The sequence below is a fragment of the Vanessa atalanta genome, chromosome Z, assembly GCF_905147765.1.
Source record: "Vanessa atalanta chromosome Z, ilVanAtal1.2, whole genome shotgun sequence".
Taxonomy (NCBI): Eukaryota; Metazoa; Arthropoda; class Insecta; order Lepidoptera; family Nymphalidae; genus Vanessa; species Vanessa atalanta.
Genome location: NC_061902.1, coordinates 3,162,115 through 3,190,033, shown reverse-complemented (window position 1 = coordinate 3,190,033; position 27,919 = coordinate 3,162,115). Strand labels below are relative to the sequence as shown.

Here is a 27,919-nt window from a genome sequence, read left to right as displayed (position 1 = left end):
TAAATAATTACATTGTTAGTAGGCAAATTATTTTCGAAACTTGATAAAAAAATAATAATACAATTAATGTATCAGATTATAATTATATTCAACAATATTAACTTATATGCAACTAACAAAGGCATCTTGCAATACCAACGTCGTTTTTAATAAAAATTTGATTCTAAATATTGAAGTAGACCTTCATAATTAAAAAAAAAAAAACTAGTGGAAACTGGAATTGAATCATAACATACATCCATTGAGCTCTGAATTATCTACGACATCCACTATTATCTATATAATAATAATTGATTATCTGTAATATAGCGGGTAAGTCCCAATTACGAATGAATAAAACATATAACCTTGAAATGCAAACATTATCGTGCGTTTCCGTTTAAAAGTTGGCAATTTTTGTGTTATTAACTCTGTAACTCTGTGTTATTAACAATTACATAACATCGTAACATTTATTGTTGACAACTCGAGTTGATTACAGAAATGTCATCAATACGGTTATCGACACAAAATTTGACAATATCCCTTTTGTGGTCACGCAGCTTTAGAATACGAGGTGACGGACGAGTCAAATTAAGAAGGAAGATGCAAATATTAAAGTAAATAATTTAGCTGATTGCATTAAAGTATTTGTCTGCTTTTCAAGCTTACACGATACTAAGTAATACATCTTATATCGTAAAAAATTTATTGACGCACAGTTCATATCATTACAACGCGTACAGTTATTAACAAAATGTCAAAACAACCTATAATTTAAAAACAAATCCCATCGAGGTTTGATAACGTTCTCTTCGTCATGTCAAGCGTTAAAACGGAATATACATAATGATCGCACTTGTCATTCTGGTTCAGTTTTGACTTTGTTCAACTTTCGTACTAATTGTAATGAAACGATACATACGTTTAAGTAAATATTGTTTAAAACATTGTATTCCGATAATCATTTAGCCTAATTATACACCTGAATACATAGACAATTAATTCCATTAAATAGGTGGACACGTATAGGTTAAAAATGGCCGTAGCCGTGACTGGGACTCACAATAGGATAATTGAAAAAATTGAATTAATATCCCGACTTAAGGTCGTCCAAACTAACATCTATTGAATATAATGATAACATTAATTAACATTTATTGATATAATGATGAGATATATTGTTTGCTACTTGAATAAACATTTTAAAAGGAAATACTTAGGATTTAACATTTATTGTTAACATTATAGTGAAACTCCCCTTTAACTCCAGATATGCCGCATATTAACACGCGGAAGGAAAAGACTGCGCGATGTTCGTGAGCACATTCGACGGATCTTCCTTAACGACCGACAGATTCTGCCAGTGCAGTTCTTTCCACGTATCATTTTGAATTTATATAATCATAGCTCTGTATTTAATTCATATAATATGCACCAAAACCATCAATAATATATACCTTTAAATGGTGACAACCCCCGTTATAATCCTGCCCGTAGTACAATTTTGACATTGTACATACGGGCGAACCTTACAATTCATTAACATAGATATTATTAAATTACCAATCTAAACATCTATTAAACATCAATTATTATATAATAGAAGTTTATAGTGAAAACTATTGTAACTTACAATTAAGGAAACCAAAGGAATTTTGTTTAGGGATGCAAACACAGATTATAGGGCTGAAAAAAAGTTCCAAATTTATTTTAGTCAAGGATCAAAATCGCAACAATCAGTCAGATAGTTTAATATTTTTTCAGTACTTTTCCAAATTCAAAAGTATGTATATATGTATATGCCACCATTGAATTCTAGAAAAGTAACCATTTCGACAGGGTTCCAATTTTTAATGCCGATTAGGTGGAAAAATTCGCATCACGATACCCTGTCCATCCGTTTTGAAATATATTTTTAAAGAATTTAGAAATAAAACTAAATTTAGTATAGGTGGTACTATGGTATTTATCTAACATGAATCATTTAAACATTTATTTAATACTACACTCTACTCCAAAAATGTAATATCAGTGTAATATGGAGAGAATATTCTCTCAAAGTCATAATCCATGTATAGGCGACAAGTGTGGGTGTGTATTTAAACCTTTTAAATTGAAACCGATCGTTATAATTAGTGCATTTACTCCGAGCTGTTTTTGTCTGGCGACTTGCGCGTGCTCGTCCTGAAATAAAACAAAAATCATATATTAGAACAGGACTCAGGCAGTAAGGTGGCCATCCCAAGGGCACGGGAGTTTTAATGACTATGACTATTCAAAATGCTAAAATGTTATATAAATTATAAATAAAAATATTATGTTAATAAGATTGACGCAATATATTTTTTTATTAATCATACTTTCAAGTTGGTACAAAATTATTTTAAACTGTTTATGCATTTTTATAAGCATAGCTTTCTTCACTAAAAGTTTCATTTAGCCTGCATTTTTTCGATAAGCTCTTATACAGCCTACGGATACGAAAATCCACGTTATGACCGCGGGATCAGCGATATTATGACTTTGTGCCTGTAATCACATTAGTTCTCTTATCATTTTCTGAGTCTGAGCTAATTCTAAAGTATTATGGGTTGATAATTGAGCTCACCTATTCTGGTTGAGGAATCGCGCTGTAGCCACTAGCCTGCGCGGCTCGTAGTCCTCGGAGGCAGCGGCTCTGGCTCGCGCGATGCACCTCACGTGTTCTCTGAACGCAACGCGTAGCTCCTCGCCCTGATCTTCATCCAGCTCAGATGACACTTCCGATACGCTTTCTGTCGTAATAGAGTCTAAATATTAAGTTATAGTTAGGTTATTAACGCACTCAACCCCGAGGCTTAATCGTATGTCCTTCGAGCCCTAGTAGATATCATGTGGCCAAAGAATTTGTTATGTCGTTCAGATCGATGCAGCGAATATGTCTCTGCGATTATGATCTGAGTTCAAACGACTCTAGTTGACCAACAGACAATTACCCGAGTGCAAGAGCAATTATGTATTATCTGCTCGGCCGAACAGAAAACGGTAGAACAAACGAAATACCATAGCAAATGAAAAAATGTTTATGGCTTAGAGCAGCGAGGACCTGATACACCTGACTTGATGCCATTTAGCTGCAGACGGTTTAAAAACCAGCAAGTCATTGATGTCGGGGCGACGCCGAAGATGGTGCGATGTTCATCTACAATGTGACAGCCTAGCATAGCTAAATTACTATGAAGAAAAAGATGTCGACATTATCTCTAGCCACCAAACTCTACATCAAAAATCTTCATGAGCGTTCAAGTTTAAAATTTGTATTTGCATACTATTCCTCCAATCTGTAAAAGAATGTATTTGAAGATACGTCACGTTTCGATAGATATACTGAAACATATATAAGTATCTCAAATACTTACGTCATGGCGGCGTGATATTAGCTCCAATTCCTTTTTTAATATGGTCTTTAAATAAATAAAAACAAACAATTCGTGAGCACTGTCTACGTCTTTCTGTGAACGCGTCATGCAAAATCGACAAGATAAATTTAAATGATACTCGGCAATACTTCGACCTGCATCATACAGAATATTCATAATCCTAGAAAGTAAATAAATTCCGTTACTTTGGCAGAAAATATATCGACATCCTGCGGCCTCGCGAGCGAACTCCCAGGCGCATCAGCCATGATACTATGATAATGTCCGCCTGACCGAATTCGGCTACGGCCGGCAATCTCATCAGAGACTAGCCAACTACGTGGGAGTTGTATTTGTGCACAGGTGTGTCAGCAACACAAGTGCCCTTTTATTCCTTTACTCTCTTAGTCCGATAGGTCGACATTGCGACGCAATCGGAGAGAGATCAGGACCAACGGCTTAATTGTCATTCCGGGACCGGAAGTGCAAGTGTTACACTACCGATACATATACTATTGTATATTGTATTGGAAATATAGTAACAATCACGAACCATTTATGAAGGCATTGAGCGTAGTGGGCGGACGCGACTGCCGAACACAGCGACGCTTCTTTGGCGGCATACCCGAGAGATACGCGTCGCTGTACGGCTCAGCAGTGTCCCGCTGTCGCTGTAAGTCGCGTGTAAATGTGGGCACCCAGTCTTCGCCCCAATGTTGCGCTATCTGCGCAGGTGGTACCTACAACATTTTTGAAATAAAACCCGCACCACCTATATGCTTTCACAAAGAATACGGGACAACATCGAAACGATAAGTGTTGTATGTTGTTTTGTTCCTATTTTTCAAAAATAATTTACTGTCATGAATAACTGTTATAAACATAAAAAAAAAACATATTTTGTGCCTACGAAATAGAACCAACACAAAACACTATCATTCTAAAACTAAATTACTTCTAACTTTGAAATTATATACGTATATCAACGCGAAAGTTGTGTGCATCGAAATATATTTATAATAACAACAATGTAATAGAAAAAAATCCAATGATTAAATTAGTTTTACCTCTTTTTATTGTTACAATAATAAATGGCCAATGTTACAAAGTCACCACATTATATCATTAGCAGAAATAACATTTTTACATAAATTTATATGATAACACACAAATTAAGTACGACTTAATAACAAACAATATATACGTTAATTACACAATTAACATTTTGTTGCCATATACAAAAAAAAATTGCGAAACACATACAGATACAAAAAAATACACCTAACGACTTATTATTAACAGTGAATGACGTCACAATGTGTTCACTATTAACAGTAGTTCGTTAGTTAACAATAATAATTCAATAACAAGTTAGTAGTTGGCGATTTGAAAGAGGAAAAACTAATTCTTTGGTTTTAATAATATTTATTACATTGTATATACGCTAAGACCCTTGATTCTGATGCACACTGATGTTTAACATCAAATTTCAATAAATACGTATATAATACACCAATAAAACATTTATTATCACTTTTTACCTTACTAATTCCATTCGCAAGCCGAGCAACTTATAAACATATTTCAAAATAAATTATTAATGCAGGGTAAATTTGATCGCATATTTTAATTGTTGCGATTTAAATAATGATGCAGTTTACTTAAATTATATTACATTAGTTTTCGTGATCTTTTTTTCAGTGTATCTTTATAATTCATGTCAAATCAGTGAGTCGTCGATGTTTATAGCATTGTGGAGGATTCAACTATCGTGACATCTACTATACTTACGAATCTTATATTGCCAGACGAATCTGACGACGTTGTGGAGCCCGATCTGTTGCCCCGGATGAATCTAAAAACAAAATAATCAATATTACTTTACTAAATCAATTTCATAGATTCGATTCAATGTTCATTTTATATAATTCGTTTAATCTTACCTGCCACGCCCCACGTTATTCGAGGCAGATGTGTTGTCGTTTGTAACGTGGGTGATATTTGGTACTGGAATACCGAAATTTGCCGAAACTTCGGGTATCGTTGAAACTTCGGATAATGCCGAAACTTCCGGTATTGTCGAGACTTCGGATAATGCCGAAACTTCGGGTATTGCTGAAACCTCTGGAACATTCTGGTCAATCGGAGCAGACGGAGCGGTTGGAGCAGCTGAAGCAGTTGGATGCGTTGGAGTAGCTGGAGCAGAAGGGGGTGTAGGAGATAGCGAAGCCGATGGACTGTCCATGGCCGAAGAGGAAGCAGGAGCTGACGAGGTAGCAGCAGGGGCTGAGGAGGAAGTAGGAACCGAAGAAGACGGTGATCCTGATGCGGAACCTGCATCCGATCGCTCTGCCGGGTCACGTGTGCGTAACATCCTGATGGCGTAGTTCCCTGGACACTTGAATTGATGTCGTGGCGGAGCTCCGGGGCGATGCGCATTATGTGAGAATGCATCACAGGGGAGGGCATCGCGTTGGTTAGCCAACATATCCTCCTCTGTTGGGAATGAGTCCTCCGAGTCACTAGACTGTTGAATAAATTTTAATTTTAAAATAACCAACACTTTTTTCATATTAATAGAACATCTCATTTCATCAATTATTAAATCACATTTGCTTATAAAAATATATTAAAAAATATAAAAACAAAATATTGTTCCAATTTATAGACAAACTTACTGGAGGACAAATTCTCATCGGTTTGCGGCGTATGAACTGCGCATAGTGAGTTTTATGAGACTCTATGCGATAGATTGCCGCATTTAAATTCTCCATAGCGATGCTGAACAGCAGATCGCGAGCCGGTTCATCAAGGTTCTGCAGCAGATCAGCCTGTAAACAAACGTCATTTTATTACCATCGCCATAACTCGTTAAGCATTATATTGATTCATGAAGAAAAATCTATATCGAATCTGAAATCCTTATATCCACAAAGTAAAATAGACCTTATTATAATCCTGTTAAGTTATATTATTGCATTTATATCGAATTCATGAAACGTTTTAATATTTAAGTTTTACAGATCAGTTGATTTTGGTTTATTTAATAATATTGTTCCTTTTATATACCCACATTGACCTTTCATTAGAATAGAAATATGGAATTACTAGTTTCAATTAAGTGAAAACTGTGTATTTCTCTATGATTTGTTTGAAAAGTAACTGTTGATCCTTACCAAGAAACTACGGTATATAGTGCGCAGTCCTTCCACACCCTCCAAGCAAAAGTAAGAGATTACACCGCACAGTTCGTAGAACATGCGTGGTATAACAATGCGGAATCGTCGAGAAAACGATTCGTTGTTCTCCATGTCCAAGACGGTCATAGCTTCATTCAGGAAGCGTATCAACACCGCCTTCATTGACTCAACAATGTCAACGTTTTGACGTATCGGTGTGATCGCGGCCTGAAATTAAATGGCTTAACTTATAATCTTAGAATTTTACAAACTATTGTTTTTTTTTTTAAAGTGATGTAAAGAAGAACTGATTAAATAATTATACATAAACCAGTTATCTTAAATTGCGAAATGAGGATAGTTTATAAAATTTACTCACAATGCGCTCGATAAATCTAGAATGACGTTCGAAAATCAAATCAGCCAGCTGCTCCTGGGTACCAACTTCGTACTCTCCTTGCATCAGATTGCGCATGTACACCTGCAGGCGCTCTCGGAGAGGCAACAATTCTTCGGGCACAAGAGAGCGTCCTCTCGAGAACGATGTGGCCTCACGCTACACAACAAGACTCAAAACTGTATATTGATGTATGATATTTGTGTAATGTTAAAAATTAAAATGGAGGTATAAAATACCATAACCTACTCACGGGAGCAAGAGAGGCAGTATCTTAAATACAATGTGGAAGATAGGACTCGGTACCTAAATTTCAACTTATTAAATAAAAAAAAAAATTTAGTAAAAATTATATATTTCAATTTCATTCTGAATATTAGATAGTTCATATTCAATCCACGATGACACTCCCCACTCTGTCTCCAATGCTAGCAAGCGTGCAATGTAAGCTGCTACAGTACGAGTTCCATTGCTACACTCCAAGTGTATGTATGGGAACAAGCACACGAAATGAAATGATAGAATAGATTCATAACTATAGAAGTATGCTCAACGACATATTATTAATATATATTCGTTATTTATTCAATGCGTAATATTCTGTATTTTAATATTTTTGCTAATTATATTAATTTAAAAATAAAGTATTTTTATTTACAATTTCACCTTCTCGATATTGAAAAATTAAAATTATTAGGTACACATTTTAAAACGAATGAAAATATTCTTGAGTATCTTGGATAACAGATAAATATGTACCTAGTAATAATAATAAAAACAAGATAGTTATTAGTTAGTATAAGTATCGCAAAAAATAGTGGGGCGCGTCTCCGTGAATTGAACTGACTTTGGCTTACACTTAGGAGTTAGTGAAAATAATTTCGGTGAAAAGTCACACCGAATGAATCGATCCAACTAGAAGCGTGAAGTTTATAATTTCTTAATGAAATCACCACTTACTTTATAATTTCTAAAAATAGTTTATTATATTACAGAATTATGTTTTTTCTTCACTAAAATGCGAAACAGATGCGTGTTCCCGCTGTGCCGTGTGCGAGCCCGCCCGATAATTTTCTGAGCTGTATTTATTGAAAACAAACTTGCTGCTTGTATACCTGTGAGCTTTTCATCTCGGTGGTGTTGATAACGGATATTGGCATACGAACTGTACCACTACCGATGATACCAATACTCATACAGTTATTAGGAAATATATGATTTTATTTTATTTAAATAATAGTTATTATTACTTTTACTATTACTGCTTTAGAAATCCTTCTAGTGCGTTCTTTACATGCAACAATTTTACGAAATCAAAAAAGTATTTATACGTTTTTCTTTTCTGATGATATTTTCATATACATATTTGAAATTCTATGCTATTTACTTGACAAATTTTAATTGGGTCTAACGCCTTAAAACTTGTTCCACGAGTAACGATGGGAATAGGGGAATATTTAGCTAATATCAAAATGATAAAACATACCAGAGTCACCACAGCAGCAATCAGCAGAGATTCCTCATTATTAGTGTATCTGTCGAATCTCTCAAACAGAGTTTCCACGCTATTCTATAAGAATTTTAATATCCATCAGAAAATACATTTTGCCGAAATATTCGTATTATTATTATTATAATTTTTACGAATTACTTACCTGTACGCGTGTAAGGCTGCTGTCTCTTAGAAGCAGCCCTCCATTTTGTGAGGCCTGTTCACTGTGAAAATTTAAAAGCAATTAAAAGCAAATACTTGTGAGAACAAAAATACGTACAAAAGAACTGCTTTATATACAAAATTTATTTTTTTACTTCTGTGGCTTATTTTATTTATGTGATATACATCTAGATAGTGTTAAGTTGAGAACACAAAAATACAACATATGTACTATTTAATAATAATTGATCATATTCATAGAAGTACTTTAAAATTATCAAATTATCAGATAGAAATTACTCGGTCACGTACTAATTATGGAATGAAAAAATTAACAATCGAAGGCGTATAGTTACACAATAACTTGCCAAATGGTATATAATAATACCTTTGTGTTTTCATATGTCTAGATTGTCATAGATGAGAACGCATCGAAAATAATAGTAAACACTAAATACATGAACACTAGTAAATAAGTCATAGCTATCACGCAAACGAAAAGTTGGCTAAAATGTTTAAATTAATTTGATTTTGAAGTATATACATCATATCATACAAAAACAAAGGCCTACCTCAGTCTTGATATTGACCACATACTAAAAATACTATATTGCAAGGTGTTATGTGAAAAAGGCTCATTAATGGCGTAACATCATTCATGAGCTAGAAAAGGGCGTTAATATTATACCGGCGTCTGTGTAGCTGACGCCTGGCGTGATGGCTATCGCACGGCAAGAATCTATCGTAGGCCAGAGTGTGAATCGAAAGTGTTGGAACTCGTGGTCTAGCACCTTGTTGTTGATGTTGTTGTTGTAACTGTAGTTGTCTGCGAAATATTGCTGTAAACATAACAAAACACGTCACACATACGACCATAACATTCCACGTAAGAAAAACTAAAACAAAACTTAAAAGATATTTTTTTCCGACCATGGCCGACCATGGCCCACCTGATGTTAAGTGGTTACCACCGCCCTTAGACATTGATATTAAATATTTTAATATTTAAAACAAAACATTAACCATCCCTTACTTCGCCAATGCGCCACCAACCTTGAGAACTAAGATGTTATGTCTCTTGTGCCTGTAGTTACACTGGCTCACTCACTCCTTCAAACCGGAACACAACAATACCAAGTATTGGTGCTTTAGTATAAAATAAATAACGTGTCTATTGAAATAAACGAGTCAAATACGTACATCGTCTAGACCGATTGTTCTGTTCCATATTCGCGTTTTCCTCAGCGTCGTTTTCTTGATATTGGTCCATGGGCTCAAAAGGACTTTGTGGCTCCGATTGATCGTCATGCCTTTGCAACTGACCTTGAGTATGTCCCTGACTTGGTTCCGGGTAATCCTCTTCTTCGATATGTGGGCTATGGTCTCTGACCTGGGCTGGAGTCTGACTCTGACCCGAAGAATGGCTACGACTGTCGCCCTGATTTTGAGCCTGATTCTGAGTCTGGGCTCGGCTTTGAGCCTGACTTTGGGACTGGTTCTGGGCCTGGCTCTGTGTCTGCCTCTGGGTCTGTCTCTGGACCTCCAACTCGTCCTCCCTCTGTGCCTCCATCTGGGCCTCATGTAGGGCCTGTGTAACGGCCCGGTACTGAGCTTGATTTAGGGCCTGGTTTAAGGCCTGGTACTGATTCATATTTCTGGTTTCCTCCAGGGTTGGATAGGCATTAGGTAAATGATAAAACCCTTCTACACCGGGGGGTAAGCCATGACGCAGAACAGATGACACGATATTATGCACAAGATCACCATGCGGTAGATCATTCCACGGCATCTGAGCGAAAAACACTGCCAAAAATTTAAGCCGCATTAGTATTCAAGTTGCAAATTAGTTTTCTCCGAGTGAAATATCAAATTGTTGAATTAAGTGAAAGTTGAATATTATAAGCTGGTTACAACTTTTACATTATAATAGGAAAAACTGCATCAAAAATGCGATCCGAACCTTGTGATCCAAACTGGGCCTGAGGTGCAGCTCCGCCTTCGGGCGGCTGTGGAGCTCCGGCTGTTGGCGCGTTATTATTTTGGCCTTGACCCCCCATTGCTTGAGGAATTTCCTCCATACTCATCACAACTTCGACGCCTCCAAGACTTCCGCCTTGACCCAATCCCCTGAAGAGATTCTCAAAATCTACAAAATGCAGAAATGGAATAAAATGGTAATGTGTTCAACCTCGGCAGCCATTTTCAGCGGAGACTAGCTAACCGCGCAGGAGATATTATAATACAGAAGTGTGTTCGTACACAGATCTCTCCCACACCTTCTCTAGTTCCTAACTCCTCACCCGAAAATCCGTTATTTTTATTTATTAATTATTAATAATTTGAATGTTAATTAATTCGAAACCAAGACAGACAAGCAATTATTTCGGTATTATGTTAAATAAATATGATCAAAAATTAAAATATTATGTAAAATATATTATAATTATTAACAATACAATACATGCAAAATAATTTTATGACTACAACGAATTATTATTATTAAAAAATCGTATAAATACGATGCCATTTAACGGACACATTTGTTATGTTATGAAACAGGTTAAGTATTATGAGGTCAATTTAAATTTTAACTTTAAATAGAATTTGAAAACATGGTATGTAAGGCCAAACTGAAATCAGATGAAAAGACCCCGACATGGATTAGATGACATCAAATTAATGTCATTCAATTAGTAGCATTGGGCGGAGGCCATTCAAGCCTGAAAACCGATAACTAAGTTCTTACCAATCATTACTTGTCGACGGTTGGCTTGTCCATCTTGACCGTTACTGTTCTGATTCTGGCCCTCGCCCTGTCCCTGACCTGAACCCTGCCCTTGAGCCTGACCCTGGCCTGCAGCCTGGCCTTGTCGCTGAGGCTGACTTTGACCTTGAGACTGACTAACACTATGTCCCTGGGTCTGGCCCTGAGTTTGATTTTGGCTTTGATTATTTTCACCCGTACTAGCGGCCTGGTTTGTACCGTTAATTGTATTTTCGAGGTTGATCGGTATGGGTACACTGGTCTCTATTTCAACTTGATAGGTAACGGGGTCTGGTTGTATATTTATATTGACAGTTGGCTGTGTGGTATTCCTACCGGGTTGGGAGCTGTTGATTAGCACTGGCTGAGCATCGGCAGGCATTTGGTTGGACCCATTAATGGGGCCAGACGAATTAAGAGGACGCCGTGTAGTCGACGATTGTACGACATTAATATGCGCCTGTGGACAATTACAGTGATTTATTCCAACTAAACCTTCTACTTTTGGTATTTTTAACAAACTGCTTCTTTTTACATAGAATTTATTTTACCGTATTAAATAACCATACCATACCTGCACGGGTAGTGTGTGCCGCAAAAGCGCTTCAGAAGTGAGCCGTGAGTTTCCATTGTTCAATAGCAGACTGACGTCGCTCACGGCGTGGAATGCATGCGAGAAGCTATGGTACAACTCGGAACATATTTCAGCTGTGCGCTGTCTACGCTGCAGGTTTTCTTCAGAGAGCGCGGGCTAAACACGGAAAAATAATTAAAATCGAATTATTAATAGTAAAGTATTTATAAATGTAAGTTTTATTGATATTTTTACCAAATATATAACTCTGATGCTTTTAAAGAACATATTTGTAAAGACAAAAATCATTAGAGACTGAGAGCTAGTGATCGGCAGATATACTGCTGAGCCAGGTATTCTGCTTCACCCACTGTTGACGAAATGGAAGTTCACTATTCCCATGGAGGGTTCCTTTGAGCGAGCCAAGGAGTCGAAAGGCATAAAAATTGACTTTCAAAACGTGATCGCAACATGTCTGCCGTTTTGATATCTTAAAATATATTAGAAAAAATATAGAAATAATTAATGTCAGACACTTATTCCGGTTCCTACTATATTTTTTATAATTTTAAGGTACCTAAACTTGATACAAATTTGCGTTAATTTAGCAAAGCCTATATATATAATATTTATATTATATATAGTCTTAGACGATGGGCCGACGCGAAATACAGTCTTGCCTTGCTAAGCACACAGAGCTCTTTTGATGCCAATTTGGCTTTGCCTTCCAATTGACCGCGGAACTAAACCAGGCTTGAAATATCGACGCCAAGTATGCAGATACTAGCTGTGGCGGCTAACGGAATGTTCTCAAATCGGATTGGAGGTACGACAAATGGTGTTTTTTTAACAGTTAACGCGCAAACTTGCGTCTTTTTGGGATGAAATGGACTAGGTTTAGCCGGCCTCAGTTCGAGACTTTGTTTACCGAAGACTCGATTTCAGACACAAGTTTGTTGTTGTGTATGAGATGTCTACGGTGCTGTCGTCTGCATAGCAGTGAATGTTACTGATTTAAACAAGTTATTGATATGCAGAAGAAACAGAGTGGGTGATAGAACGCAGCCTTGTAGAACACCAATGTTGAAGAATTCTATGTCGGAGCATGCACCGTCGACAACGACCTTGATGCTCCGATCTGCCAAAAAGCTGGTAATCCAATTGCATAATTTCCCGGGAAGCCCATAGGAAGAGAGCTTCGAAAGAAGCGCTTTGTGCCACACGCGATTGAAGGCCTTCGTTATGTCCAGACTTGCTGCTAATGTTTTTTTAACAGTTAACGCGCAAACTTGCGTCTTTTTGGGATGAAATGGACTAGGTTTAGCCGGCCTCAGTTCGAGACTTTGTTTAACGAAGACTCGATTTCAGACACAAGTTTGTTGTTGTGTATGAGATGTCTACGGTGCTGTCGTCTGCATAGCAGTGAATGTTACTGATTTAAACAAGTTATTGATATGCAGAAGAAACAGAGTGGGTGATAGAACGCAGCCTTGTAGAACACCAATGTTGAAGAATTCTATGTCGGAGCATGCACCGTCGACAACGACCTTGATGCTCCGATCTGCCAAAAAGCTGGTAATCCAATTGCATAATTTCCCGGGAAGCCCATAGGAAGAGAGCTTCGAAAGAAGCGCTTTGTGCCACACGCGATTGAAGGCCTTCGTTATGTCCAGACTTGCTGCTAATGCCTCCCCTTTGCTCTCAACTGCTTCCGCCCATTTATGAGTGAGGTAAACTAGAAGATCACCAGCTGAGCGAACCCGACAGAAACCGTACTAGCGGTCGCTAATCAGCTGGTACTTCTCTAGATAACGCAGGACCTGGCATTCAGTTCATTTATAATGGACTCCATTACCTTGGAGAACAAGGAGGTAATGGCTATAGACCTATAATTGGACGGGTCTGAGCGGTTACCCTTTTTAGGGATCGGATGCACCAAAGCAGTCTTCCAGAATTTCGGTTCCTAATGCGTAGGATTGCCGGAAAAGACGCGTTAAGACCGGTGCCAACTCAGGAGCACATGTCCGTAGCACGATTGGAGGGATGCCATCGGGTCCATTCGACTTATGAATGTCCAAGGAAAAAAGTGCTTTACGAACTGCACTTTGCCGGAATTTAACCTCCGGCATCGTGGTATCACACCGCGGGATTATAGGTGGTAATTTTCCTTGGTCATCCAGAGTCAAATTTGACGCGAAGAGAGAGCCTAAATTATCAGCTTTCTCCTTCGCGGTATGGGCCAATGACTCACCGTCCTAGTGCAGAGATGGAAATGAAGGCTGACTGAAATTCCCTAAGACAGCCTTAGCGAGTGCAGAACGCACGTGTTCCTGAAGTGAAGCGCACCTGTCTTGCGCCAATTCTGCCAATGTACTCCGTCTTCGCCTTAGCAATCACGTTTTTGAAGGTCCAACAGGGAAGGTGTATGATCCTCCACGTCTGGTATTCGCGTTGGCGACGTGACCAGTTGTGTCAAATCATATGCTAAAGCGAAGTCGACAAAAGATCTACCCACATGATCGGTTGTGCGTGATCCAATCCATTTGGCATATGTGTGAATGGTGAGCATCAAAATTGCCAATAATTACGATCTATGCGGATGGGATCTGCTCAACCAATCGGTCGGTTTCTGCATTACCGCTATGGGACCTATAAAGGCACGCGTAGATTCGCAGATGGTCGTCGCAGTCTACACGCAGCCAGATAATCGATAGGTCCTTCAAGGCTACCGAGACGTCGAGAGCATAATTTCTAACGTAAACGCACACCTCAGCTCGTAGTACAAAGGAATATTCAAATTTGTACCCGGAGTAAGAAATAAAAGTCGTATCGGCAGGTGAGGATATCTGGGTCTCGGTAAGAAAGAGCAAGGCCGGCACAAGGTGAAAGTGAACGACGATCAAGTTGCGCGAAATAGATTATAATCTAACGGTATTCGCAATTTTAGGGCGAAATAATATGACGGATGCCGAGGAGGCGGGGGGCAAATAACGTTTAACCAATCAGCTCGCGAGATGCATTCCGTTCTACGCCAGTTCACAATTCGACCGCTTCCCATCGATAGATTACAATATAGCGAAAAATAATGCGTTAAATTGCAATCATATATCACGGTTCACAATATTACGACAGTTAACAATCTGGCGAGATAGATTGTAATCTAACGATGTTTATAATCTTACGGTAACATATACAATACAATTTCTAAGAATATTCAACACTCCATCAATTTGTCAATGTTAACATATCATTATACTGAGATATTATTATTATCAGACATCAAAACTAAATATAATGTCAGCAAAACTGAAACATATTTTATTATCAAATTAATTTCAACTCAATTTAATTGTTACAATTTTTCAGGCTATTTCGGTACAATATAATTTCCAAAGAAAAAGCTTAGCTATTTTCCTTTTCAGAGTTTACAATCTCAACGTTCAGTTCTGTGGGCACGGATATAAATTATTCACCCTCCTTTCATTTATGAAACATTTCCAGAAGTGCTTGCGTATTTAAAAAGTACCTCCTAAGCGAGATCGATAATTTTAAAAGCTGTAAAATAACCAAGCCATGATCATTTTTGCAACTTGAGTCTATTCCAATGGAAGTAGGAAAAAAGATTAGAAGGGAAAGAACCATAGATTTACGTATTTTATGCAATTTGCTAATAACTCCGCTATATTGTGCTTTTTACTTCCAAAATTCCGATAACAGTTTCGTCGACGTTCAAAACGCCATTTTTTCGCAAATCCATAGTGAATATAATAGATTAATTAAGCTCTCGACCAATGATATATTCAATTTGATGTCAAATGTTATTTCGGTTTTTGCCTATGGTTTTTTTTTTGTTATAGTTGGAATAGTATAAATAATTAGTGGAGCCAATCGGTTTCTTTAATTTTCTTAATAATGACGATACCAATTGTACTAAATACGAATATTTGTGATAGTAAAAACTATGCATTCCATACTTAATAACAGGCTAGGATGGTATGTCTTCAATGACTAATAAGTAGGTACCAGACACCAGAGGGCTTTGTACCATATTTTATAAATTACTCAGCATAAATTATTATATACATGGAGTAATAATTTCTAGTAGCCTGGCCAACAGCACAACCAATTCCTTAATACCATTTGCTTCAGCGTTGTATCCACTCATATTCGTTTAGATGACGTGTGAACTACTTATAAGATACACAACGAATGCCTGGAGAAGGATATTCTTTTTTTAAATTCCCTCTACTTGTTGATTAATATTGATTGTTGTAGAAAGTCCTTGTTTCCGCAATAAATTTCCTGTCAACGAAATCTTATGCCACCATTGGCGATGGCGGTAAATTTATAAAAGAAAACGAACGATTTAAGATAAAAGTCTGTAACTTTCTATTTGATCTGCTTTAGCATCAGATTTTCTTCATCGCTCAACATAAATAAGCTTGACAAAATATCAATATATTTAACATGGTAACATCGACTATTGTCAATAAATATTGTATACGATATACATATAAATGATATACGATATAAAATGCAGGAGTTAGTAACTCCTGCATTTTTTAATAATTATCGTTTTATAGTAATTTAATAACTGATCCCAAATTTTAAATTTTTGAATTAAAAATAATAATCTAAGCAGTCTATTGAGTGTGTATGTCTGACGTTAAATCATCATTTTCAACGGAAATGTTCAAATATGATTTATCATCATCATCGTCACAGTATGATTCTTCAGCAAACCCAAGAAGGTTGTTTAAAAGTTTATATATAGATACGTCAGATATATTATTTGTTTACATTTTAATATCTTTTAAAATTCTTAATTTAATTTTATTTGATTTTTTTGTCGTAATAAACAATCAGAGCGAAGCATTTGTCTCGAGCAGGGTCGAGACGCCATCTTATTTGTAGAGTGGCAGACAGTTTTTGGGGTTACATTTTGAGTAAAAAGCAACTGATCGAGTTGGATCGTTGAAGTATATTTGTCTGTTAAAGTCAGATCAGTGCCCTGAACTTGCTGGTCGGTGTTATTACTTGTTAAAGTGTTAATTAATCAATTTGTTATTTTTATTAATTCAAATATTGTGAGTTGTGTTTTGAGCTTGTTCTCTACCCGGATGACGCCCACTAAGTCCGTAAACACTAATGACGATTTCAACGATTTCAACGATTTATATCACCAGTTTTAAATAGATAGTCTGGAAATCTGGCAAGAATTTTCATCCTACTGGATCATGATCCATCATCCAAAATTGCTCTGTGTATTAAGAAAAAAGTTTCGACATACGGCTCCGATATAGGGTTGCTACCTCATAGCTATGGATCTCTCTCCTGAGATTCTGTGCGTATGAAAATCAGGAGCCGATTTGCATATATAATAATATTTGTAAGTCTGTAAATTTCCTACTGCTGGGCCAATGCATCCTCTCCCTTTGAGGAGAAGGTTAGGAGCATAACCCACCACGCTGCTCCAATGCGGGTTGGCGGATTCACATGTGACAGAATTTCGTTTAACTCAGACACACGCAGATTTTCTCACGATGTTTTCCTTCACCGCCTAGCACCAGATGATAAACACACCAAAATTCAGTGCAATCATCGGAGAAGACGTACGCATTCAAACCACTGGACCATCTTGGCTCTTTTTGCTAGCTGCTTTATATTGTGTTTAACAATAAAATATTCCGTTTTAATTAGTTCAAAAGCCATAATAGAACAAACTATTAATATAACACAGTACGATAACGCAGTTTTAAGATGGAAGACGTTTCCTAACTGGTATTAAAATTAAGTTTATCTTCTAACATTGTTTTTTAGAAGTTTTAAGAATAATAAAATAAATACTTACGCCGGGACTGTTAGCGTCGCGCAGCGTCCCAATGTACAAGTCCCTGAAGGGAGCAAACTCGTCGTAGAGACGGTTCAGTTCTTCGAGGAGATCGGCAAAATCGCGTGGTGGTGTGTGATGTATCGGACGCATTGCACGAATCCTACAAGAAGAAATAATTAATTACAAATTTTCGTTTACACTATATATTATTCGAGATCATGAAAACAATGACTAACCTGCGTCCTCGGCTCTCCCGAGAAGCTCCTGACATAGCCTCAATCTGTAGAAATAAATTTTCATGAAACACGTAAACCAATTAACCAGATCATGTAAACACCAATAATTTTTATTATGTTAGTCGCTGTTGAGTATTAGGTATTTAGTAAAGACTGAATTTTAATATTGACAAGCAAGATTTCATTTCAAGATTCAAATCACAAGCCCCTTATTACGAACAGAAACGATTTGTTATTTACATATGGTTAATTAGGAAGCTCTAAAAACCTCACCAAGCCGTGTCAATGTTTCAGATGCACATCCCATATCCATGATTCTAATGAGGGTTAGTTCGCAATTTATGATTTATTCTCTATAGCTACGTTTAACACTTGTACATTTCTCGACAATTCTGATTCATTCTGACGAAAGAGATCTTATATGCCATTTTTTAACTATTTCTTAAACATGCTCGATTCGTGTAGCCTTTGTAATGTTTTGCGAAATAATCTATGCAAGAACTGGATAACTCACGAAACTCGATGCGTACTGTCGATGTTCGTCTCGTTACAAAAATAATACATTACTTTTTTTTTAAACTTTGAACCTTCTAATTTTCAGTCGGTTCTAAGTCAATAAATTGCAGTCAGGAGAGTTTATTATTAGCTCCATGAACCTAGATTGAAAAATCAATAATGTTAAAACATTCAATGCAATACAATAGAACAAAACGTCCTTGCAATGTCGATCGTACTTATTACGTAAATCGCAATACAATTTATGATTAAACCCAATCACCTTTAACGAAAGACGCATAATGATGAATAACAAAATCAAAACGCATAAGTGTTAACGCATCTTATAGGTCGTTAGTATTGTCATTTAGCATAATCAATAGATATTCTGAAATTCATAATTATATCATAAATAATATAAGGAACATTATGTTTCCAATCATTTTAAATATTATTACAAAAAAAATAATAATTGAAACATATTCAATGAATATCATTCAAACCCTTACTTTAATTTTTAAGTAAAACTCATCTATTAATTAGCTATTTGACAATGGTTAGTGTAACCAAGAACAAAAGATGAAAGTTCATAATAATATTTCAAAATATAAAATCATTTTACAAACAAATTAGCCGCCTTACATTTAACCAAATTCTGTTCTTGATTTAAATCATACCAAATTTGGAAGCCATGCGCACCAAACATCTATTTGGTAAAGATAGGATGATCGTTTACTTGTGAATTAAATAATAACAATACTGATATTCCTTGGATAAAGAAACATAAGTATTTTTCGATATATATCATCCTGTCTCAACCAGATAGACGTATTAATGATCAACCTGATATAGAAGCGGGCTTTGGTGGATTTCACACATCACCTCGTCCTGCCCCGAACTAGACGCACCCATTCCGCTTGTAGACTCCAATGGATCATCAGTTGGGTAATTACGTGGCTCCTACAGGCACAATATAATCATAAAACAAAAGAAAATGTATATAACCTTAACTCCTTTTTCTCGTCGATATTTTTTTGATGTTTTTTTTTTATGTCGACTGTACATCTTTTTTTATAAATACGCTGTTAACCTGGTAAATATCCATGTATGAGCAGGAATATGATAAAATATGATTAAACGTAGGTACATTTATAATCATAGATCAAAATACTTTTTTTTTTTCATCGACTGTACATTTTGTTATAATTATGTTGCACTTTCTTAAAATGTCAAACTTATGACGCGTCGTTAATTTAACAGAAACCATTTTGTAGAAATATCCAATCGGATTAAGAAGAATGTCAGAGCCGGTGTTCATGTAAGTGATACAAAACTTATATCGGTTTAAAATCTCTTTAAGGAAGTAAGACTTTTGGATTTTTGTGGTAATATTTTAAAGCTCCAAATTTAAAAATGAATATTTTTATTTATAGATAAGAATGTTTGATTAGTTTTATTTCAATAAACCTGGAAAATTCCAGTTAATACCAACTGGAATTGTTGTGGAATGTGTTTACGGTGAGAATAATTGGTTTATTCGTACATATAGTTATTATTAGTTAAAAAACTGCTTCTTTGTGCTAAATAAGCCATATTTCTTACATCACTCTCGCTTAATTTTATGGCTTCGAGGAATGCCTTTATTTCTTCTATAATGTGGCGAAGGAATTCCATTCGAGCAGCGGTCGGTGACTGAGTGTTAGCTGGCTCATCTTCGATCTCAATCCCATTAGCAGTAGCAGCCAACGCCTGTGAGTTATATATTATATGTTATATATTTTACAATAAAATATTTCATTTCACTTTTGCCGATTTGGACATTTGTCGGACGACGTTTAAGGACGCTATCGACATACAAAACTTACCACGAGCCTTCTCATTTGCTGTGTAGTATTTATTTGTACCGGTCCTAAATTATCTGAATTGAAGCTGATTTGGTTAGTGAAAATCTGCTCCCTCTCCCTCTCTCGTTCCCTTTCCCTTAGCGCAGAATAACGGGCCTCCAAGCATGGCGGAGCCCTTTGCACCATGTGTATTACTTTGTTTTGAACACCTAAAATTGCATTAAATTAATTAATATATAATACTATCAGCTCTTCGGAACTAATCAATATGGTTTGGGTTTTTGTTGTTGGACTCCATCTTACCCATTCAAGAACGACCCTACACGTGGCCCCTGCGTGGTGCCTAATGAGCAACAACGCCAAGTCTTAGGTCGTAGTTAGTAACACTATTTAATAAGCTAAAGCTAGATTGTCCATGTTGAAGGCAGGAATTGACCACAACAGCCCCATCCTTATGGACCATTATCACGTATCGTAAAGACGTGGGTTTTGGAATTAACAACTGGACAGATGGTAAGACAATAAAATAATATTCAAATCCCAAAGTGAGGACTGCGATGTCGTAAACCAATCGCGCCGTATCCACATCCACATCAGACTATATTCATATTTTTTTACCCTGAATGCCGCTCAACTACATTAACCAATTTACTTATATGGCCCCACTGTAGTTAAACTATTATCCGTATTATTTTTGCTATTTTTATATTTTTTTCCTACTGAACATATAAGCCATCTGATAACCTCTTAAGTTTCAACAGTGCACCAGTTTTCCGAGCTTTTTATGAGTATTATTAAATTATTATTTATAATAACTATTACTATTTTATCAGAATAAAATTTAGCCCAATAATTGTCTTAAAATACATTAAGGACAATAGTGGACTCCAGTCAACCTTCATTATCGACTTATGTATAATTGATTTCATGTGTAAACGGTCATGCGTCCATGTGTCCAAAATAAAACTGCATCTAAGAATAATTATAAAGATGAAATCAGCTTGCAACTTATCTTTAATCTCAATATTGCCGACCTCCTACCAAATATCTTCAATTGTTGACGATGTTCAGACATTCTTCCTTCATAATTATGCAACTCTATCTACTAAAACACCTACTAATATACTAAGATGTACCTTTATATTCAATGGTTGGGAAAATTTGGGATTCCCAATTAGATATGTCCGCACTTACCTGGTACAGTGAGCAAAGCGCTCATTTATTTTTATAAATTGAATCATTGTGCCGACTTGATTTTTCTTCATAAAGAACTTGTTTATATAGTTGACTTTCAACAATACCTCTGTTATTACTTTCGGCATCGTATTTGGTTTAATAATAAGCGACAATAAGAGCGAAATGCGAACTGAGTGAACAATCAAAATATCAAGTTAAATTGTATTTATTACATCTACTGGGATTTATATCGATTAATTTCGGAAAGATAGATTTTATAATTTTGTGTATGGAGACCTAGGAAAGTTTAAGGTTTTCGCTAATAGGACTGGCTAACTGCACCGATCATTGTAGTGTGCGGACGAGCGTCGCCGAGGCGGACGAGCGTCTCCGAGCTCGGTGAGATATTAAGAATTGCTCGAATCGCACGAACTTCAGGCAATATGACGTAAAATATAATAATAAAAACAAACATATATGCACGGCCCGTGTAAGATTTCGAACGTAATTCGCGGTAAATAATTAACTAATCGAAATCGTTAAGTTGCAATAGAGATGATGCTGTTTCCACATCACATCATGTACTCCAGCCCACTCCACTCCACCCTAATTCTTCCAAACTTTGAATAACAGTAAAAATACAGAATCTACTTCAGTAATCATCTGTGGTTTTCTCCTTACTTGATTTCTGAATGCCAAAGATCGATATTTTGATCAAAATACCATAATCGCTAGAACTGTTTTCCATATGGATTCTTCTATGACATACAAAATAATTTCCCAATTGGGTATTATGATGAAATTCAGAGTTAACAATAAAAATCGAATTGTTAACGTCCTCATTTATTTTTAGTCGATTACAAAAAACTGCTACTATTACCAAAATATGTCAAGACAACGGTTACATAGATTTGAATCGCCGGCCAATAGCAGTCGAAGCGGCTGTCATGACCGTGTCTTGCAAACATCGCTGCACTAATAGCCGCCCGTGTGATCAGCAAATGTTAGTAAGTGGATCGCAAGAGTTTCAAGAAGCAAATATATGTAAGACGCATTTACTGTGTCTAGCGTATTTGCAGAGAAGATATTAGGGCCCTAATTAATTGAAATGCATGGTGAAGCTATTCGACGTAAATTTCAATTTAACAATTTCATCCAAATATAATACCTTGAACTATAAAACTACTACCGAGCAATGTCTAGGCACCAAATATATAGATTCCGCTCCCTGTATTCAATTCGCGGCGGCGATCAATACGCCCGTGGCTGACTAACTGCGCCGCACGAATTGCCACCCGCTCGCCGCTCATGCACGGGCGGGGTCTAGGCGGGACGACGGACGGATCGCTCCAACGTTCGCATCGCCTCTTACCGTTGGTACGCCGTAACATACTACATAACATCTGCTCATAGTCTTGCGATTGTCTACCGATATACATACAAAATAAAATTTTATTGCTTTTTTTACTTACCATAATCTGCCAGTTTTTTCTCATCTTGTAGTACTCTTCCACAGAAGATCAAACGTTGAAGTTCGATCTCAACTCCCATCTGCGCCAACACCTTCTCTTTAAGCTGAGCAACAGTAATCTGTAAAAAAAATATTTATATATATATAAAAATATCGGTAGAAAACTCATTATTACATATTATTATATAGAAAAATAAATATTACATGTGAGCAGACACATAGATGTTATTGCAACCTATAAATATATTCATTCTGATTTCAATAAAATATTTTTGTACTTGTAATATTGTTTTATTCGCTACACTATTATTACTTGTATTCACTTCATATATGAAGTTCATTCATGTTAACCTATCACAATTAGCTTGACTTTACGTTACAAGTGGTCTATGCTTGGAACTTACTTGATAACAACAATCTAATTAATGACACAACCGACAACTTGGCTGTGTTAATTTTTTCTATAGCCTGTTTTACTAGACATGTTAATAATGGATGTTAGTGCTCAACTTAGTTTTATGGCACTGGCCAGATTACTATAAAAGGTTTTAGCATTTTGACCGATTGCCTTTTGCCCAAAACCAAATCATTAGACCCTAATTCTTAATTACTGTAATTAAATTCTAGTAATTCTCATGAAACACTTATAATGTAAAAAATAAAAAAAATACATTCACAAATGCTATTATTATCTAAGGCTACATTCATTGTTGAAATGATTCAGTATTTAAGAGAGTTCTCTTATCTATAGAGCACATACTATAAAGAAAATAAAAAAAAATGTATGTTTCTCGATAGTATCAACAAGAGGACAAAAAACCACATAAACAACACTTGTCATCAAATTGACACAATATCAATGGCTTAAATAATCTCATTGTCAATGAAACTGTTATCAAAACTTTGGAAATAAAATTTAAGTAGATATAGTAAAGTGGAATATTTTTGTATTATGAATAAAGATATATTGGTCAAGAACTGTTAGTAGTGCAAAATATAGCTGAGCTATTAGTAAATCGAGTGGCATGCGTAAATCTAGGGTTTAGTTATCATTCATCATACCTTCATTGATTGGAACAGACTATAGTTGTATTAGTTAAGAATCTGTTATTACATTTGTATCCTTAACAGATACTAGTATATTCTAAATAAAAATATATAAAGTTATATTGGATTAAATATGTTGCTAATATCTCCAAATTGTTTTTTATTACTTTATTTTGCTATTAAAGTACCAAGCATGTGTATGTATTTAATAAAAAATATAACAAAAAAGAAGTAAAAACTATTTGAAATTTTCATGATATATCTACATATATATAATGACAATTAAGCACTTAAAAAAGAAACAAAACAAACAATATATTTTAAATTTGTCAGTCGCAAATTTTGTATAAATATAGCAATAAAAAGGTTATACATATTAAAATACATGAGAGCCAAAAGCATTGCCAAAAATTTATTTTAAAATTTTTAGGTTTCAATAATAATATACTTCGCAAATTGCAGCAATATACAATAAGAAATAAACCATAGAAAAAAAACATAAAACTAATAATCAGGTATACAGATATTCAAAGAAACATTTTTATTATAACCTTCTGCTGAATTTGGATTCTGTTGCTGTTAATAGGTTCTTTATGTATGTATATTAACAAATATTTTCATTTAACATAGATCAATAACATGTCATGTGTTAATGTTAAGTGGATATACTTGTTAAATCAATTGTATTTGTATATTTTATATTTGTTGACGAAACTTATTGTAACTATGCTTAAGAAGATCCTTATCAAGAAGACAATATTGTCTTTACTTCAAATAGTTACAGGTAGTCTCATTAAAATCTCTCAAAGATAAATGTTTCTTTATTTTGATGTATTGAAGAATTCAAAAAGATATTTAAGAAGTTGAATATTATAAGAATATTTAACTTCTACAAACATAGTAACCAAATTTTTAAAATATGCACATTTTATGTTCACCGGCAACAAATTCGCAGTAGCGGTACCAAATTTATGAGTTGTCAATGTTAAATTCTGAACCCTAAAAAAGCACATACAACCATTGTCCTTGCATCTAAACTCTCTCTAATTGTGTCAGATTTGTAACAATAGAATTTGACAGTTGTTCACACTCTTGTATATTAAAACATCTTTATACAAATGGGTAGTCTCTAGGATTGCCTTTGTCTACTGATGAGCCAGATTTTTATCATATTGGATTATATAAATAAGGGAATAGTGAGTGCTTCAATGTTTGTGTGCTCATTTGTGCTTTATAATATTTTTTTAAAAGGGTTTTCTTAATTGTACAAAAATAAATTGTTCTTGAATCTCGATAGTAGCAAAAGATTAAAGAGTTAATTAAAAACTGTAAGTATTTTGAATTTATAATTTCTTATTACGTTTTCTTAATATATTATTTTATTAAAAGCATAAGGAGTCACTCTTTTTTTCTTAATATATATTATGTGAATTATGGCAACTTTTCCATTAAAATCTAAATTTACTTTTGATTTTATCATAATAATAATCCTAAGAATATTAGTTGTGCTCATTTTTATTGATTTTATTAAACCTATAAGAGAGAACAAAGAAAAGGTGGTGCCCAGTTCGTATGTACTACAATGAAATAGGTGCCAAAACACACATTTTACAGATTCTTCATTTTATAAATATAGATCTAGATAAAACAAAATCGGAAATTGATGTTATAAATACCACGCCTTAACTTTAGTTAAAAGCATACACGCTAATATACATAGACATTTTGCGTACTTAAAGTCAAATTATAATTAATATTTATAAGACTAAATTAATTTCTATTTTACTTACATCATCTTCCACGGTAAAGCGATGGTCTTTACCGTCCAAAGTTTTTATCGTGAATTCAATCATTTTTGTACGAAAACATGAAACAACCTCGGCAAAGTAGATAATACGTTGCGAAGCGCACCTGCAATCCAAAAATGTCTTCTACCACCAAATAACACCACAAAACCACTTATAAAACACCGATTCATATATATACCCACGCTTCAAAACGGAGAATTTTCTACTGGAAAATTATTAGCAAATTTAGCTGGGTATAACAGACCGTACTGTGTGATTCGCTGTGAGAGAGAAAGATGGAGAAAGATTAAAATACAATGTTGCCATATGCGACTTTTGATTAAATCCATAAGCTACGTCGCGTGACTTTGTGTCAGTAAATATTATTTTAATTTAGAGCTCGAAAGATGAATACGTACAACGTTGTACATTTCTGTATACACATTTTATATTTATATATATAGTTTTTGCAATAGCATGTAATTCGAAATTAATCCATAAGAATGTTGTATCTTTTAGGAATATATCTTAAAACTATTGTATAGTGCAAGCAATATTAAAAGTATTGAACGAACAGACAAACAAGTAATGTTAATTCAGCAAAACTTAGATATTATAGCAACACTGACCTAACGCAAGCGCAATAAGATTAATCAATATTGCCGATATATCTACAAGTAGAATAAACCGGCGACCTCCCCAAGACCTCCCGGTACTTTAAAAAATCACATCTTTTTGCGTAGGAATAAATCAATACAGCAATACCAGGTTGCGTTAGTGTTACCTAACTGAAATCAAAGCTGCCATTTGAATATATAAAGCTACTGTAAACTAATTATATTTGCATTATATTTTATTCGTCCAATTATAATATTTATGTCTTTTTATCATAAATAATATAAAAATATTTAAAACAATATTTGTAACTTAATAAGAATAATGAGAAGCTTTGGTAGCTCAACCATAAGTGATCATTAAATTAATATTTTTTCTAGATGATATTATAAACGTAATAAAAGAAGTTCCTCATGCTTAGCAAAACCTAATTAATATTATTGATACTTTAATCGAGAATTTAACAGAAAAGCAACCTAAGAAAGTCTATTGAGAGTAAATAATTCATTCATTTCATTCAATTCATTGTCTGCATGATTTCAATAAAATTAGTAAATTAAATGCGGAAAATATTTCCCTTTTTTAATGATAGAATGAAACATAAAACAATGTATTTTAATGGTCAGCTTGAATAATTTAATCTCTTGCCATATCTCATAAAAAATCTTTCCAGGTGATTATTTCATAATTCGAGCATCTTGTTACATGTAAATGTTGGAATCAAATTATTTCCGGTCACAAATCCTTTTTGAATGCGCCCATTTTTATCCTACTACGTTCTAGTATCAATGATAATAATAATATTATTGGAATGCTGGAAGTCTAAGCACCATGCCTGACTTTTATTTCGTCCACCACGTACTACACACTACAATATTAGTGGCTACTGGATACTGACTGGTTTTGGGATTTTGTTTGCTTAATGAGAGTAATATAGTTGTGCGTTTCATAAAATAACAGATACTTCCTCTAGCGTCAGCAGTCATTCCTGAAAACAATCTTCAAAGACATGCGGCATTCATTTTTTCTCGTTAACCTGAATTTTTTTTTAATTTAAATTTCAACAAATCTCATTCAGCAAAACCATTTTTATTTTCCTGCATAACAGACAATAATTAATAAAGTGGATATGGGAATATATTTTTGATGATTGTTTTAATAATTTCTTTTTTTTTTACTTCGGTTTATAACTAAAATTATGTTATCATTACGATACATAACTAGGTCTAAACATTTTTTTTAAATACTAATATAAACTATTCAAGATATCGATAGTACTAACGATAATATCGTTATGATCGAAACTATTAATACTATCGATAGTATCGCTAGCTCTCTGTAAGCAATACTAAAGATAGCAGCGATACTATTGATAGTTTAGGTTAAAATTAATAGGTTTTGCAATACTATAGATAGTATTGCTCATGGGGAGCTATCGATACTATCGATTGTATTGACAATACTATC

General features: G+C 35.0%; 1 protein-coding gene across 6 annotated transcripts; it reads right to left on the bottom strand.

Annotated features, from left to right (window-relative positions):
- Positions 1 to 1,932: 1,932 nt before the first annotated feature.
- On the bottom strand, positions 1,933 to 26,123 carry LOC125076210 (large proline-rich protein BAG6-like). Of its 6 annotated transcripts, none has more exons than XM_047688262.1 (23): positions 26,041 to 26,123; positions 25,841 to 25,961; positions 23,005 to 23,122; positions 20,378 to 20,565; positions 20,115 to 20,261; positions 19,356 to 19,472; positions 18,018 to 18,061; positions 17,800 to 17,941; positions 11,949 to 12,125; positions 11,357 to 11,834; positions 10,571 to 10,756; positions 9,811 to 10,413; positions 9,299 to 9,449; positions 8,612 to 8,672; positions 8,443 to 8,526; positions 6,939 to 7,115; positions 6,557 to 6,787; positions 6,059 to 6,211; positions 5,324 to 5,907; positions 5,172 to 5,235; positions 3,934 to 4,120; positions 2,591 to 2,771; positions 1,933 to 2,166 (listed from the first exon to the last, which is right to left on the bottom strand). In XM_047688262.1, exons 2-23 carry the CDS (start codon positions 25,901 to 25,903, stop codon positions 2,124 to 2,126), a joined length of 4,179 nt encoding a protein of 1,392 aa, XP_047544218.1. In that variant the 5' UTR covers positions 25,904 to 25,961; positions 26,041 to 26,123; the 3' UTR covers positions 1,933 to 2,123. The 6 variants fall into 6 exon arrangements, with proteins under 6 accessions (XP_047544218.1, XP_047544220.1, XP_047544222.1 ...); XM_047688264.1 differs by having other exon boundaries at positions 2,591 to 2,756; XM_047688266.1 differs by having other exon boundaries at positions 11,711 to 11,834.
- Between the last annotated feature and the right edge of the window lie 1,796 nt (positions 26,124 to 27,919).

Excerpts from the sequence above, each read along its gene's own strand:
- LOC125076210 (XM_047688263.1), bottom strand. The coding sequence starts at position 25,903 with ATGATTGAATTCACGATAAAAACTTTGGACGGTAAAGACCATCGCTTT. Across the intron at positions 4,121-5,171 it reads CGTCTGGCAATATAAGATTC|GTACCACCTGCGCAGATAGC; the intron begins GTAAGTATAGTA and ends AAAATGTTGTAG. Across the intron at positions 2,167-2,590 it reads CGATTCCTCAACCAGAATAG|GACGAGCACGCGCAAGTCGC; the intron begins GTGAGCTCAATT and ends GTTTTATTTCAG.